Source organism: Paramormyrops kingsleyae, chromosome 4, assembly GCF_048594095.1.
Source record: "Paramormyrops kingsleyae isolate MSU_618 chromosome 4, PKINGS_0.4, whole genome shotgun sequence".
In the NCBI taxonomy this organism is placed as follows: domain Eukaryota; kingdom Metazoa; phylum Chordata; class Actinopteri; order Osteoglossiformes; family Mormyridae; genus Paramormyrops; species Paramormyrops kingsleyae.
The window spans coordinates 44,791,611-44,807,539 of record NC_132800.1 but is presented as its reverse complement, the minus strand read 5'-3'; the positions used below and the strand labels follow the sequence as shown (position 1 = coordinate 44,807,539).

The following is a 15,929-nucleotide window of genomic DNA, read 5'->3' as shown; positions in this document are numbered from 1 at the left end:
CCATAGTGTACATTTGTAGAGTACGTGCTTGAATTCGTGGGTCATGATCCAGGCTCGTTCTACGAACCTGCACTGGCTAAGCGTAATGGATGGATATTAATGGAATTGATCCGAACTGGTTTTAAAGGTAAAGTAATTATCCACAAACTTTGTTACAGTATCACTGTAAACTCCAGTTCATTAAAAAGGCACACTTGATTTTTTTGCAGAAACGTTTATTTCAGAAAATGAAAGGGGGTAAAAATCTGGTATCCATGCACAAACTTTTTTCCAGGCGCCTGATTCAAGATACAGATGTTCATGAGTTCCTAAACACCAGAGGAAGCTCTGCTCGTGAGAGCCCCTAGCGGCAACGAAAAAGCCGCGCATGAATAAAGAATCAAAATCAGACAAATAAAGAATCCCAAAAGAACACCCAGAGTCGACAGATCTGTTACACAGGAAAACACCAAGCGAGAACAGAGGGAGGACCAAGTTACTGACAGGCTAAGCTGACTGACTCTATTCTGCTTCACCTACCCAGACAGAAGGTTAAAGTGATGCCTTAAAGCAAGAGTTCCCAAACTACAAAAGAATGTGAAATCATGCAGTGTCCGTTTACCCATGAGCACAAAAAAGAGCCACTTCCTCTGATGGAAAAAGCTCACTCTACATCAAGCCTTTACTCATGATTCAGTAAAGACAGTGAAACTTGCCTAAAGCCAGAGGTTGTGTCTTAGATTTAATAAAAAAAGAAAAAGCTCCATGGTTCAGAAAAAGTGCTCCTGCAATTCTCTAAAAGCTTTCTATGAAAATCTTTCATCTCCTTCTTTGATTTTATCGCCAGTGTTACCGTTTCATACAGTGTTCTCTCATCCATCAGTGAAACCTTGGGTGGTCATGTGACTGGGGGACAGGTCACATGACCAACCCCCCAAGAAACAGTAAGTTCAAACCGAGGTGGGATTTTGAGCCTTTGAGGGCACATGGGGTCAGGTTTTATGTCTTGGGCAAACATCTGGAGCTGCCAGTAGCTAGCAGCTTCTGCACAGCAGTCGGATGCAGGATCTTGATCCAGTGCTTTTATTATAAGTGATCAAACAGATACAGCCCCATGTAACCCTGATGTAAGGCCGAATGGTTCAGACTGGAGTCAGTGGAAGGGAGACACATACAAATACAAATCAAACTGTTCTATCATAACAGTTTCCAGTGATCTAGCCTCCCCGCAGATAAAATGTGGAACATCATTTGAGGGGTGGAGGTAGTACTGGGTGGTAGTAGTGGGTAATCAAACTTGTCCCCTTGTTTTAGCACACCAGTAAAGCCCCAGTGCAGGTTGGGGTGTTGTCACAGCCCAGCTGTCAAACGCCGGTCGCAGAATTTGTGCATGCAAACAAATAAACGGATTATAAGTTATGGGAAACACTGTCCCCGATAAGTGCTAGCCACAGTGAAATATGGGGGTCACTGCCCCCGATATGCTCTCACCGGTAGGCAAAAACTACCGTCACAGCTGGACATTATGGAGGTCTCTGCCACCGATAATGTTTTAGGATCATATAACAAAAACGTAGCAACCAGCTTGTTCTAAAAATGGTCGATGCCATTGAACCAACCTGCCGCTAATCTGTCATTCCGTGCTCTCTCGCGCCACAGAAAACAACGGCAGCTGACAGCCACAGGACTGGGGGTGGGCAGGTGGGGGCCCAAAAAACCTCCACCCTGCAGCTGCCTTAAACAAGCCTCTATCAGCAGATGCTGCTTTGTAGACCGACAGTATAACCGTCAATTATGGAAGGCACTGCTTCCGATAATTTCGTACGAAAAATAAATTAGACTCTTAAAAAACTATTTATAGTGAACGCTGTCACTGATAAATAAATAACACACAATGGACACAGGACACACGAAAATACATTTCTTTCCCCAACATCACGGTATGACTGACTCACCCGGGTATGCCGGTTGTCGGGGAAACCACATCCATTATTGAAAGCCAGAATGTGGGGCTGCTCGAATTAGACAGAAGGCCGGTAAAGAACACAAAATACGACTAACCAGCACTGTGGCCTCTGGTCCGAGCAGCACCTCTGGCTTTGCTTCTATTCCCTACAGCTGAAATAACTATGGAATTTTCCATTTTAGGACAAATGAAGTCTAGCTATTTGAGAGAATTTGGGAAGAATCCAGCCTGCCAGAAGGTGAGCTCCTGTTTGGAATCCCGATAATTATTCCCACGCTGCCCTATGCAATATAAAATTTTACATGGCTGGATAATGCAATGGTTTTTTAAATGAGAGTTTTGCGAACGTGCCGGTCAAATTAAAAGCTGTGAGTTGTCAGTATGAGGGGGAGTCCACCTCTTGTAAGAGGAGGTGTGTCAAACACTGGCACAAATCTAAGATGTTTTCAGGGGAAGGTAAGGAGGTGGGGATGTTTGGGGTCAGAGAACATTTAAGTGGGACTGGGTTCAGAGGGTTCCGGTTATTTTTTTTCCTGTAGTAGTGGTGGTGGTGGGCGGGGGGGGGGGTTCTTAAATCTGGTTGTCCAGCTCCCACACGTTGCCAGCCAGTGCGTTGGCACACCCCTGGATGGTCCAGGCGGCAAGGGCCAGCTGCTCCGAGAGCAAGTTGAGGTTCTCCTCCGTGGGGTTGGCCTTGGCTGCGATCACGTTGTCCAGCAGTGACTGCAGCGTGTGCGACCCGGAGCCAAAGACGATGTGGCGGAATGGGGTCTCCCGCGGGGACTTGTAGGGGGACAGCAAGTTCCCCTCCACCTGAAAGAAGATGCAAATCACAATGGAAGTCAGTAGCTTCAGTTCAGACTTCAGACAGGTACGGCACACCAAACCACGCCAGACACCCGGAGGTGCCGACAGATGACTTACTCGCATGATGCGGTCATTGAAGTGCTGGCATATCTCAATGTCACTCAGGTCACTGTTGCGGATGCTGTCAATCAGGCTGCTGGTGGCCCGGTCGAAGGAACCCCTGGCTGATGTCAGCCACTTGGAGCTTACCGCCTCTGCGTGGTCTGACACTCTCGGATCATGCTGAAAAGCCTGAACAGACCCAACCCATCAATCTCTAGGCCTACAGACCCCATGTGATTGGTCACATGACAGCTGCAGTTGGGACGAGGCTCACCTTTGCTAGCTGATCCAGTTGCTGTTTGATGGGAATGACGTTGCGCCGCAGGATCGCCTTGTAGTGCTCGACGTCCAGCCGCAGCAAATGGTCATGCACCAAGCGCAGCATCATGGTCCCGGCCACCTGGGCCGCACTCGCAGTCAGCGCCGTCAACTGCCTCACAGTGGCGAAGTCCAGGTTATCCTGGGTGTCCGATAGGGTCCCGAAGTAGGGGTAACCAATGGCCTATCAGGAAGGACGCGGGGGATCATTTATGACAGTCTGAGCAATAGACAGCCCTCTGGCCCCAGCGATACTGCACCCCCGAGGCTCACCACGTCAGATTCGAAGCGGAAGGAGACGGACGGGATGCCGGAGAAGGCCAGGAACGGATACGCTGGGTCAGACATCGTCATTGGCGTCATCCTGCAAAAAAGGCGAAATGACCTCGGACCTTTTCTCCAGCGCCCCCTGGCAGTCAAGATCAAACTGGCACGTTCAGAGCACCAAACCAGACCCCAGAATCACGGGCCTTACACTTTTGCATCCCAGTTGGTTCCAGCAAAATCAGAATACAGGGTGGCTGAGCTGCTAGTCCTTGTAAGGGGACTCTTCACCTGCGCAGAGAGACATGATGGTTAGGGAGGGAGGGAGAGAGAGTGAGAAAGGAAGAAAGAGAAAAAGAAGAGGGAGAAAGAAAGAAACAAAGACAAATACAGGAAGAAAGACAGAGAGACAGGTAGATGGAATACTGGACTCCAAGGTGGCCCAAATGAGAGTGTTGTGATTTGTTACCTCATTCAGCGTCTCCCCGATCAGTTTGTACAGCATTGGGCTCGCAGAGGCTTTAAACGATTTGGAACCTGGACCAAAACAGCAGATAGACTTATTTCCACTTTAAATCTAACTAAACACACAAAAACAAAAACAGCTACGGGTGTTAATCATTATTAATGAATCAGTATTATCCAAACTCACCAGTGACGACTGCGTCCAGACTGATGTAGGTGAACGCCTTCATGTTCAGTGACATTAGATATCCCTGCAGGAACGGGAAGGAAAAAGGCCCTCAGTGAACAGGAAAAAACAGGAAGAGATTTTCTGCGGAAGCAATTTAAATATAGTATTTCCTGATTTATAAATCCCCGTTAACACATTCTAAAGGGTCGCCGATTATTAAGCTTCATTCTTTCTAGGACTAAAACAATTTGACAGTGTGATGTTTACCTCCAGCCACTCGGTGGCACCCACGCTCCCATAGTCCCCGCCACTCCAGCTGGCAAACATGATGCTTCTTCTGGGCCTGAAATCACCTGGATGAGGAATCAGAAACAGAACTGCATGGATACCAGGGCTGTGCTGTACTGACCTGCAGGCCAAACACACTCGGGACTGACCCATGTTCCTCGCCCAATGCACCCAGGGAAGCAGGTCGCCTGCCACTTACCGTTCTTCACCATTGACCTGGCTGCGTTGGCCAGTTCCACAAGCAGACATGTCCCCACGGTAGACTTTGCGAAGCCCGGACCCCAGGCGTCCCTCTGGGCCCCGAGCACCACGTAGTGATCTGGAGGAACACTTTGGTCAGTGTGACCACTAGCAACCTCCCGCCTGCTCAGAACCCTCCCCTCAGAGTGGCCGCCGAGGTCACCCGAATGTACCGGGCTCCATGAATCCCCTGATGACTCCAAAGACATTGACGAGCTCCTTGTCGATGAGAGTGTTGTTGACCTCCACCGTTACGGTGTCATTGTCGCGACCAAGCAGCACGGAAGTCCCTGAGCTCAGCTTGGAGTCACGCCACCTCTGAGGGGTAGGCCGGTCACCTTGCATCTTCCTGTGTTCAGAGAAGAGACACAACCAGCATTTAGGTTTCTCTAGAAAGGTATGGCATGCTCTGCACAAGAGGGCTGACCAGTGACACAGCCTGGCTAAGTAGAGACATAGTCCCTCCAGCGTTTCCTGGGTCTTCCCCGGGGCCTTCTCCCAGTGGGACATGCCCGGAACACCTCACAAGGGAGGCGTCCAGGAGGCATTCTAAGCAGATGCCCGAGCCACCTCATCTAGCTCCTCTCAATGTGGAGGGGCAGCAGCTCTACTCTGAGTCCCTCCCGAATGACCGAGCTCCTCACCCTAAGGGAGAGCCCAACCACCCTGCGGAGAAAACTCATTTCGGCCGCTTGTACTCGCGATCTCATTCTTTCGGTCACTACCCACAGCTCATGACCATAGGTGAGGGTAGGAACGTAGATCGACTGGTAAATCGAGAGCTTCGCCTTTTGGCTCAGGTCTTTCTTCACCATGACAGACTGATGCAGCGCCTGCATCACTGCTGATGCTGCTCCGATCCGCCTGTCGATCTCCCGCTCCATCCTTCCCTCACTCGTGAACAAGACCCCGAGATACTTAAACTCCTCCACTTGGGGAAGGACCCCCTCCTCGACCCGAAAAGAGCACTCCACCCTTTTCCGGCTGAGGACCATGGTCTCAGATTTGGAGGTGCTGATTATCATTCCAGCCGTTTCACACTCGGCTGCGAACTGTTCCGGTGAGAGCCAACGGTCATGGTCTGATGAGGCCAACAGAACCACATCATCTGCAAAAAGCAGAGATCTAATTCTGAGGTCACCAAACCGGACACCCTCAACACCCTGGCTGCGTCTAGAAATTCTGTCCATAAAAGTTATGAACAGAATCGGTGATAAAGGGCAGCCCTGGTGGAGTCCAACCCTCAACGGGAACGAGTCCGACTTACTGCCGGCAATGCGGACCAAGCTCTGACAGCCCTTATAAGGCAGCCCGGCACCCCATACTCCCGGAGAACTCCCCACAGGACTCCCCGAGGGACGCGGTCAAATGCCTTCTCCAAGTCCACAAAGCACATGTAGACTGGTTGGGCAAACTCCCAAGCACCCTCCAGGACCCTGCCGAGAGTATACAGCTGATCCACTGTTCCACGGCCAGGGCGAAAATTACATTGCTCCTCCTGAATCCGAGGTTCGACTATCCGACTGACCCTCCTCTCCAGCACCCCGAATAGACCTTACCAGGTAGGATGAGGAGTATGATCCCCCTATAGTTGGAACACACCCTCCAGTCCCCTTTGCTGAAGAGGGGGACCACCACCCCAGTCTGCCAATCCAGAGGCACTGCCCCCGATGTCCACACGATGCCGCAGATGCATGTTAACTAAGACAGCCCTGCAACATCCAGAGCCTTGAGGATCTCATTCACCCCCGGGGCCCAGCCACCGAGGAGCTTTTTAACCACCTCAGCGACCTTTGCCCCAGAGATTGGTGAGTCCACCACCAAGTCCCCAGACTCTGCTTCCTCATTGCAAGGCATGTCGGTGGGATTGAGGAGGTCTTCGAAGTATTCCTTACACTGACCCACAATGTCCCGAGCTGAGGTCAGCAGTGCACCATCCCCACCATAAACAGTGTTGATGCTGCACCAATTTCCCACCCTGAGACACCGGATGGTGGACCAGAATCTCCTCGAAGCCGTCTGGAAGTCGTTGTCCAAGGCCACGCCAAACTCCTCCCATACCTGAGTTTTTGTCTCAGCGAACGCTGAGCCCGCCAGTACTCATCAGCTGCCTCCAGAGTCCCACAGGCCAAAAAGGCCCGAAGGTCTCCTTCTTCAGCTTGACAGCATCCCTCACCACCGGTGTCTACCACCGGGTTCTGGGATTGCTGCCGCGACAAGCACCAACCACCTTACGGCCACAGGTCCAGTCAGCCGCCTCCACAATGGAGGCGCGGAACATGGCCCATTCGGACTCGATATCCCCCGCCTCCCCCGGTATCTGGCGAAGTTCTGCCAGAGGTAGGAGTTGAAGCTCCTTCTGACAGGGGATTCCGCCAGACATTCCCAGCAGACCCACAGTATATGCTTGGGTCTGCCAGGTCTGACCAGCTTCCTCCCCCACCATCGGAGCCAACCCACCACCAGGTGGTGATCGGTTGACAGCTCCACCCCTCTCCTCACCCGAGTGTCCAATACATGTGGCTGCAAGTCCGATGACACGACCATCGATCATCGAACTGCGGCTTAGGGTGTCCTGGTGCCAGGTGCACATATGAACACCCTTATGCTTGAACATGGTGTTCATTATGGACAATCCGTGACGAGCACAGAAATCCAACAACAAAACACCACTCGGGTTCAGATCAGGGGGGCCGTTCCTCCCAATCACGCCCCTCCAGGTCCCACTGTCATTGCCAACGTAATAATTGAAGTCCCCCAGCAGAACGAGAGAGTCCCCAGAAGGAGTGCTCTCCAACACCCCTTCCAAGGACTCCAAAAAGAGTGGGTATTCTGAACTGCCGTTTGGCGCATAAGCGCAAATAACAGTCAGGACCCGTCCCCCCACTCGAAGGCGAAGGGAGGCTACCCTCTCGTCCACTGTGGTAAACCCCAATGTACAGGCGCCCAGCCAGGGGGCAATAAGTATGCCGAATTATAAATCACATAGAATAATGATTTCATTAATATAAATTGGCCATTGATGCTATTGTATAACAGTACAACATCAATATGAACTGCAAAGCAACTTAAATCATATACTAAAGGCCCCTTTATTCTACTGATGATGCTGTTAAAAAATCAATCGACTTTCTTATATGGATCTCCAATAGAAGGACTTCAGTTTCGTCATTCATTTTTGGGAATGAACACGTCCTGACAAAGGGGGCAGGATGCATAGCCTTATATGGTACTGTTGGGGCGGCAATTCTCTTAATTTGTAATTCTTGTGCACGTACCCCAGGAGCGTGGACGCCATGCTGGGGGTGATGGTCTGGGCCAGGATTCCCGGCAGCCCTGAGGAGTGTGACAGCAGGAACTGGGTGTGGTTGAAGGAGGGGAAGCCGGGGGTGTAGGGGTCACCAGTGCCCATGTGGACCTAAGGATGGAGAGCGCCCCCCCAGTCAGCCTGCATGCCATAGCCGCAGGAAAGCTCCCGAAGCTCCCCGGACGCCCACACTCACATGGCCGTACATGTCACAGCTGCCCTCGCAGTTAATGTCCACAGGATCAGGGTATATGAGGACAGCGACCGCACCGAGCTTCGCCGCGTTGGCCACCTGGGGAGGACATGGACGTCACGTGACCTGGCCGCAGTCACACCTGTGCTCAGACACACACACACACACACACACCACCAGCCTGCATTGCGAAGGTCCCGCTATTCTCGGCTGGATCAGGGAGCGGCCTCACCTTCTCAGCGAAGCTGATCTTTCCGGCCCTCATGAGGACGACGGCATTGGTGACGTTGATGTTGGTGTCAAGCAAGAACTTGAAGTCCTCCTCTTGCCCGTAGTGACTGTAGATGATCCTGCCCTAAAATGGAGGACAGGGGAAGGTTTTCACAAACCTGACAGAGAACCCACCTCATAAACCTCCACCGCAATAGGTAACAAACTTAGTACTTAAAAAAATAAAAATAAAATAATAATAATAATAATAATAATAATAATAATAATAATAATAAAAAAGAAATTGTTGCTACCCGTTTCTCATTGATTTCCGGTCCAGTACCAGTACCAGTACCGAACCAGCCGCGGTGCTTGTTTGGTACTCTGGGGTTGAACTTGCAAACATGTTTATCTTTGATCCGTTTATGTAAATAAGCTGCTTTGCAAGCACAAAATACAGCCCACTTCTTGAAAAAGCATAGCCACAAACTCAGAAAACAAACAAAATAAAAAAAATAAGTAATAATAATTAAGACTGACTTAATTGATCCCAGTGGGAAATTCTGGTGCATACAGCAGCAGTAACAGTGCACAGTGGAACATGCATGTAGTGCCAAACAAACAAGGTGCAAAGACAGAAGACAGAGTGTAAAACGATTGAAAAAAGGACACAATACTCAAAAAAAGTTCAGAAAAAAAATTCAGACAGAATGCGATGCTAAAATACATATTTAAGACGAAGTGTCTGAAAGAAATGGGAATGTCACATAATAGAGTGTCACTGGGAAAGAAAAACACTCAAGCCGGATTAGACAAAAAATGAAGACCATAACAAAAGCAGCACCGGTTACTGATATTCTGAGCTGGTAATAATTTTTCACACCAGTACCAGTTTTCACTTCTGACATGGCCACCTGGGGAGTTCTGCATCTGGTGAGGTGGGGAAGTACCCAGAGAGAACAGCCGTGCAGACGAGCACGTCTGCACAAGGATCTGATGAGGGGCGTGCCAAGACTCCACACACCGAGAGCTCACCTGCTTGGTGCCACTGGCACTATAGGCCAAGTAACCCAGGGGCTGGCCCACCAACTCCGTGCCGAAGCTGACCCGGTTTACTGAGGCTCTGTGGACAGGGGGGAGTAGAGCTTGGTTCCAGAGCTCAGACCAAAAACAACCTTGGGCTTATATATGAAACGTGATCTGTTCATCTCCATTTAAGTAAGGTATTAAGAGAAGTAGGTGGAGAAATGTTACAATCTCAACCATAAGCCCTCCCAAAGCACTTCACAGGTCACAACATGTGTGGACCGACAGGAGGATAATATTATCGACAAGATCAATCAAACAAACACCCCCATCCCCCTCCCAAAAGCGAGACAGCCGTCTGCACAGACCCCGCGGGGCGCTGGAGTTTCACATAGTGCTTGTCCATCCATGGGTTCATGCTCAGCTTTTTGAAAAGGTTGATAATCTTTATGCCAAGCAGCTTATCCCCATCAGAGCCAGCCTCGTGATCAGTGCTTTTAAAGTTCCTGTAGACAGATGTGCGAGAGAGAGGAGAGAGGAGAGAGAGAGTGAAACAGAGAGAATGATAAGTCATCCACTTACTCATCCCACCATTCTCCATAACAGAATATTCATGTCTGGGTCTCTATACACCCTGAATGGAGCCACCATCCACAAGCCAAAGGGAATAAAGCAAATCCATCACACTAGTCAAACACCATCATCAGTTCCCAACTGTGACTTTTTACCCATCGTGCATTGCTCAACTACAGGCTCAAAGCCCTTTAACCCAAGTGGCACACTTACGCAAAACACTGCTTGAAAACATCAGGGGAGAGCTTGCTCTCCAGCATGTTGCGGACATCGTCCCAGTCAGGGATGACATCAGCCTCGGCATTGGTCTCTACAACGAGTGGGGGCACGTCAACATCCACTATGGTCTGTGGCTCGCGATCTTTGGGCTGCCTGTGGAAGATGGTGGACCCAAGCAGGAGCCCTGAGGAGCAAAGCAATAAATCATAACATTAGTATCCTGTGTGATGAGGAGGTCAAAATGACCAGGGTTTGGCCAGCAGGCAAATTCAGCTACAAGCATTCGGGAACTCCCGGGCTACTCACCGACAACAAAGAAGAAAAGAAATCCAACAGAGACCAGCATGGCCACATGTTTCGGAGAGCGCCACCTCTGGGGGGCGTACGTCTGCTGGCTAAAGTTCCCCCCGAGCGTCTCCCCAGCCTCTTCATCGCCGTCTCTGGAAGTTTTCAGCTCCACTTGGTTGGTTTCTCCGTCGGCATCCTGGGTCAAGCTGAAGCGGCTGTAGGATCGACCTTCCCCGTTGAACTGCAGAGACACGGCAGAATCAGCTACGTCGTCAGGGTTCAGGTGAACGCAGCTACACTCTGGCAGACCGCTAACATCTTGCATGAAAGCCATTAAAATTAGCAAAGGGCCTGTTTTTTCCAGGCAGATCCATGCATTTTGGAATCTTTTAGGCAGGGAGTAACTTCACTTACTATTTTGGATATCGTCGACGTTGTCTGATCCATCTTCGAGATCTGCAAGAAGAAACTCGAAACGTTACAAATGCAAGTCCAGTCAGTCAAAGTCTGATAGCAGTGTTATACAGAGCCTGAATTTGTTTAAGACTCTAGCTAGTTTATTTTTTTAAGCAAATAGTCTCTGGTAAAATTTGAACTGCCCTCGGCTGAGTGGCAGCCAACTAGAGATTAGAATTGATGATTAACGTTTGATGAAAACATCAGACAAGGCAGGCAGCACTCTGGCAAGTCCTGAACGGTGACCCATTTTACCATGCCGATTCTTAAAGGAAGTATGCCAACTTCAGATTTGGGGAGCATGGGTATTTCTCAACATGCATACTTGACCATACTTTTGGTCTCGTGTACCCATTATTTGTTACCGTCCATTGCCAAAGACCAGTTCCAATACTTAAGAACAGAAGTTCTGAGGATGGTAAAAATCCCAGGACATTTTTGCCCAGCCCCAAATATCAAGGATACACTGGTTGCATCCTCACCGAACGAGACCAATCCCAAGACTCATTGTGCCCCAAGCTCGTTCTTGGGAGACAAGTTAGCAAGACCGGTCTTTCAAAGACCACAAGTCCGATCTTTGCATTCTTGCTATTGCGAAAGACCCATGAGCTGCGATGCACTGTGCACCTTGGGATACAGCCTGAGTAAAGAAGTAAAAAACAGTAATTGTGCCAGTCCTGGTTGGAGGGGATTCTGGGTTGTCATGTAATATAAGAAACTCGTCTGCCATGCCAAAGACCCACGTTTAAGGGCCAATGCCTGTATGAAATAGCACAAAGTGAGTATTTTCCTCATTTATGCAATACCTTTTAGGCAGTCATGGATTGGGCTTCAAGTTGACTGATACATGCATTACATTTCCTACTCCAAACAAGCATCTCTTCAGCCATGCAGCATGGTTTCGATCTTGCTTTATCAGCCACACACCGCAGTGTCCACCTTCCTGTGCGATATAAACTGACAGACTGCTGCGTCTGCCTGCACGCCCGATTCAGCCAAAATAACTCACGCACAGCAAAAAAATAAAGTCCATTTGCACCTTTTACCAGGAGACTTTCTAGCTACTGAAAGGATCAGGGCCTAAGTGAAGTTACCCTGGGGTTTGACTTCTTTGTTTTTGCAGGAGGATAATTGGATAAAATACTCTAGGACCTGACAACGCCCATGCATTTTACCTTTCACGCAATGCAATGTTGCCACAGTAATCAGTCGTCATTACCAGTGGTTAAAATATGAAACCAAATCTTTATCAGTCCCACCAAGTCTGTTACGGGAAGGAAGAATCAATGATGATCTCTCATTACTAAGAGAGAACCACACACGAACGCTGATACTGTCACACAGACACAGAAAAGCATGAACGCGCCCAGGCCTGTTTTATTAAACATCGCGATCAAATGAACCACTATTTGTCGTAACTTAAGAAGCCACTTGGACACCTGCAGATCACGCTAACCGCCAAACTAGAAGTACGAGATAAAAGTTGGAGCCTGCCGATTTTGCTGCACCGGAAGTAGTCACGCAGGTTTGGACGCGTGAAGTAAAACTACAGGGCAAATATTTTGGACACCCCGCATGCCAACCGCGACGGCGCCAGTTGTACTTTCAAGGCAAATATATAACCAGTCGATTGAAGTTTAGGAAATGTTTTACTCGGGAGCGAAACAAAATAAGCAAACAGTTGCATAACGTAAAAACATTATCTAACCCCACTTGTCTGGATATCAGAATACAATTTTTAAGAAGCACCAAATTTATTCGTTAGCCATAGTTCCCGTGCAGAGATTCCTCGATGGGCAGGTGGGTGTCCATGCACTCAAACTGCCGACCGGGTTGCGGTATGCTAAATAGGCTACTATGTCGGTAACGGAAAAGGGGCACTCAGGATCGCAAAAGGGAGACAGTTTCAATTGTTTTGGCTAAGGGAGCAAGTAGTCAGGCACCCCCAGCACATCCCTACTGTGATGTATTTACACAAGCAAAGACCACTTAATCCCGTATGCGCCAGTCTATGACATACGAATACTGGAGTACTGTGCAAACTGAGCGGCTTCGGCGAACGTGCAATGCCAAACGTATGTTTGAGATCATTTACAACATTGCCAACTTTGATGAGCTGGTTGGATTGAGATTTTCAGATACTAGTCTCGGGTTTACAAATTGCTCCGACGCTTTTCGTGTAGCTAATTTTAGGTTTATAATGGAATAATATAGATTTGCCGTAAAATGCCTTGCGTGAGCGTGAGAATCTGAAAGCTCGAGTGTCACGCTAGATGCGTGAGAGTTGATAGCATTATATTTCATTGAAAAGACGAGAACACTCCCCGATTATCCCCGTGGGTCTGCAGTACGTGCAGCCCGGCGCATACAGCCTAAGCTCTCAACCCGCCCACGATAACAGATACGAGGTGACGTAACCATCCCCTGGGGTCAAATTCGCCCCCTATCGCGTCTTACATTAGCAAGGCGTGACAACCCAGCATCCCATCCAAATGTCGGGATGCAAGGGCCACGCAGGACAAAGGCCAACCCAAAACAGGAACCCACAAGACGCGACCACGCGGAAGTGTCTGTTTAACTTCAGTCACGCCACCCAATCGTGTTGAAGACGGACAATGCCATGGCTTTGTCTCCAAGACAATGCAAAATGTCACCGGCGACTAATTACCGCTTTACACCCTGGCATGATTTATGATCCATTACCGGCACCTTTGGTCCAAAAACCGTAGCCGCAACTACATCGATGCAGGTTAAATTGCACCTGAAAGCGATATTCATGCAGTGGTGGATATGCAGGTTGACATACAGTGATCCCCAAGCCGGTCCTGCTGCACGCGGTGCAACGCTTACTAGCTGTCTGTAGCTGTCACTTGCTTACCAATTATAGCTAATCCGTTTCCAAAACTACCAGAGCAGGCGGGCAATAACTAAAACTTTATTTCATTTGTCATACAACAACATTTCCCTTAGCCTGTTAGGATGCGTTACATAAACCATAGCACAGGATAAATAAACATATTTGATTTAAGCCGACTTGCCAATGAAAAATACAACCAATGTTAACGTAAAATTACTTTTAATTTGCCTTTGAGTGCGAATCTTTTACAAGGAAGACTTAACTACAATACCTCCTTTAGAGGTATCATGTTCCACAAGGGCCTGAGGAAAGGGTGTATGAATCTGTAGTCTGGAGTCTTAAGTGCCAGATCACACTGCGGCTGGCCGTGGTAGATGGCCATCTGAACAAATTAGCCCAAAACACGCGTCTGAAGTAAACAATCGGCTGCACGGTATTATTGCAGCCTGACTGTTCCCCCCCGCTGTAACTTGCACATTAAAGGCATTTGGGCACTAAAGCCGTTTTCAGGTCATTGCACGAGTCTTCCTGCCCTTGATGCCGCATGGCTGACACGAGGTCGCAGTACTGTATTGCGAGTTCGGATAATTTTCCCTAACAGCCCTACATACTTATTTTTTAATTAAAAACGAAATAAAACACGCTAATATAAATAAATATGAGCGTTTAACACAACACTAAGAAAACGTGTTTTATTGAGACGTGCAGACTAGAGACGATACAGTTGGATTTTTTCCAAGCGAACTTACTGCATCCATGCCCGCAATATCAAAAAGAGCAACCAGCAGCAGTATTGAGCTATTTTTCAATACTTATCCATCTCGAAATAACAGCTGAACTGCAAAGAATGTTAGATGGACTTACCACTTCTGCAGGACAACCGGTCTCTTCTGCCCTTGGAACTGCAATTCAACACCGGTAGCGCTTTCATGAGTTAAAAAAAAAGTAAACGTCACTTCCGCCAAAGCACGTCCCCTCCCAATACCTACCTTCTTATGTTTAATAATAGTGTCGATTTAGGGAATTAAAAATGTGAAGAACTCTACCGATGTTTATTTTAACCAAGCTTCACAGAAACCAAAATTAGACATTCAGTTGCATATGCAAACCAAAGCTGTGTTTGTGGAAAACTAAAAAGACGAGTGTCTCTTCACCTGCATGCTAAATTTAAACGTTTAATTAAATTTCTAGTAAAAACGAAGGTTGAACAGTTTCAACCCGGATCTCTTATTAGGCACGTTGTAATTTAATAATTCTGGTGCTATACGTGTATGTAAATATGCACATATTCCAGCAAATATGTGTACAGATATTCAAGAAGCACTTAGTTGGGCGCACCTGCTTCCACAGAAGCACACGCACATTCGCAGCTAGAATTTGAACCTTCCAACCCGGGAGATGAGAGATACCTATTGCTATTCCTTAACATATCTGTATATAAATTAATGTCTTGCGATGGCTTGGCACCCCATCCTGTGTTATTCTCTGCTTTGCGCCAGTAGCTTCTGGGAGAGGCTCGGGAGCCCCGCGACCATGCGTAGGGACAATGGGGCATGGAAGATGCATGGATACAGCTGTTTGAATATAACGATAGAAATATTGGTGTTTGTCATATATATGTATATATTTCAGGGGAAGCAATTTAGGCTTGTAATACTTAGACTGTGAAGGGTGGGGTCACTGTGGGATGTCATGTATAGGGCTTCACCAACGGCTCATTTCTGTAAGGTAAAACAAAAAAGCTCTCTTCTGGTGGGGGATCAGCCTCCCCAAGGTTTTACATGCTTCCAGTGGTAAATTCAAGCCTAGAGTTACTGCCATTTTCGAATCTTCACCTGCCACCCCCCAGATGAGATGGGATCGAAACTAACTGTAGCTGGAGATCGTGGTTTTTGCAGAATAAGTGTCAGTTAGCTGCCTTTCCCACTTCCCGTTCTGAGTTCCCTTCTGGCTACCAAGTAATGTAAACATTTTTGGGGTATTTGGTGCTGGGAGGACACCATTATTGCTGCTGTAACTCACCCATCTTCTATCCGCTTAACTAGTAGAGTCACAGGGAAGGTAGTGGGTTACCAGGTGGGTTTATACACTGATCAGCCATAACATTAAAACCACCACTGCCAAAACAGCTCTGACCCGCTGAGGCATGGACTCCACGAGACCTCTGAAGGTGTCCTGTGGAGATGTCCACTGCCATTGAAT

General features: G+C 48.3%; 1 protein-coding gene across 1 annotated transcript; it reads right to left on the bottom strand.

The window, feature by feature from the left end:
• Positions 1 to 194: 194 nt before the first annotated feature.
• Positions 195 to 14,675, bottom strand: LOC111839917 (transferrin receptor protein 1-like). The gene is made up of 19 exons (XM_023804249.2): positions 14,592 to 14,675; positions 10,829 to 10,870; positions 10,433 to 10,655; positions 10,121 to 10,310; positions 9,703 to 9,840; positions 9,344 to 9,431; positions 8,331 to 8,453; positions 8,102 to 8,197; positions 7,877 to 8,016; positions 4,772 to 4,947; positions 4,558 to 4,677; positions 4,338 to 4,423; positions 4,089 to 4,152; positions 3,906 to 3,973; positions 3,648 to 3,727; positions 3,446 to 3,536; positions 3,129 to 3,356; positions 2,870 to 3,043; positions 195 to 2,758 (listed from the first exon to the last, which is right to left on the bottom strand). Exons 2-19 carry the CDS (start codon positions 10,859 to 10,861, stop codon positions 2,516 to 2,518), a joined length of 2,361 nt encoding a protein of 786 aa, XP_023660017.1. The 5' UTR covers positions 10,862 to 10,870; positions 14,592 to 14,675; the 3' UTR covers positions 195 to 2,515.
• Between the last annotated feature and the right edge of the window lie 1,254 nt (positions 14,676 to 15,929).

What these genes read in the sequence shown, in the direction of transcription:
- LOC111839917 (XM_023804249.2), bottom strand. Translation starts at nt 10,861, where the DNA reads ATGGATCAGACAACGTCGACGATATCCAAAATA. An exon ending in AAACTCCAGCGCCCCGCGGG is followed by an intron (nt 9,432 to 9,702) that starts GTCTGTGCAGAC and finishes CCCTGTCCACAG; the next exon opens with AGCCTCAGTAAACCGGGTCA. An exon ending in CAGGTCAATGGTGAAGAACG is followed by an intron (nt 4,424 to 4,557) that starts GTAAGTGGCAGG and finishes TTCCTCATCCAG; the next exon opens with GTGATTTCAGGCCCAGAAGA.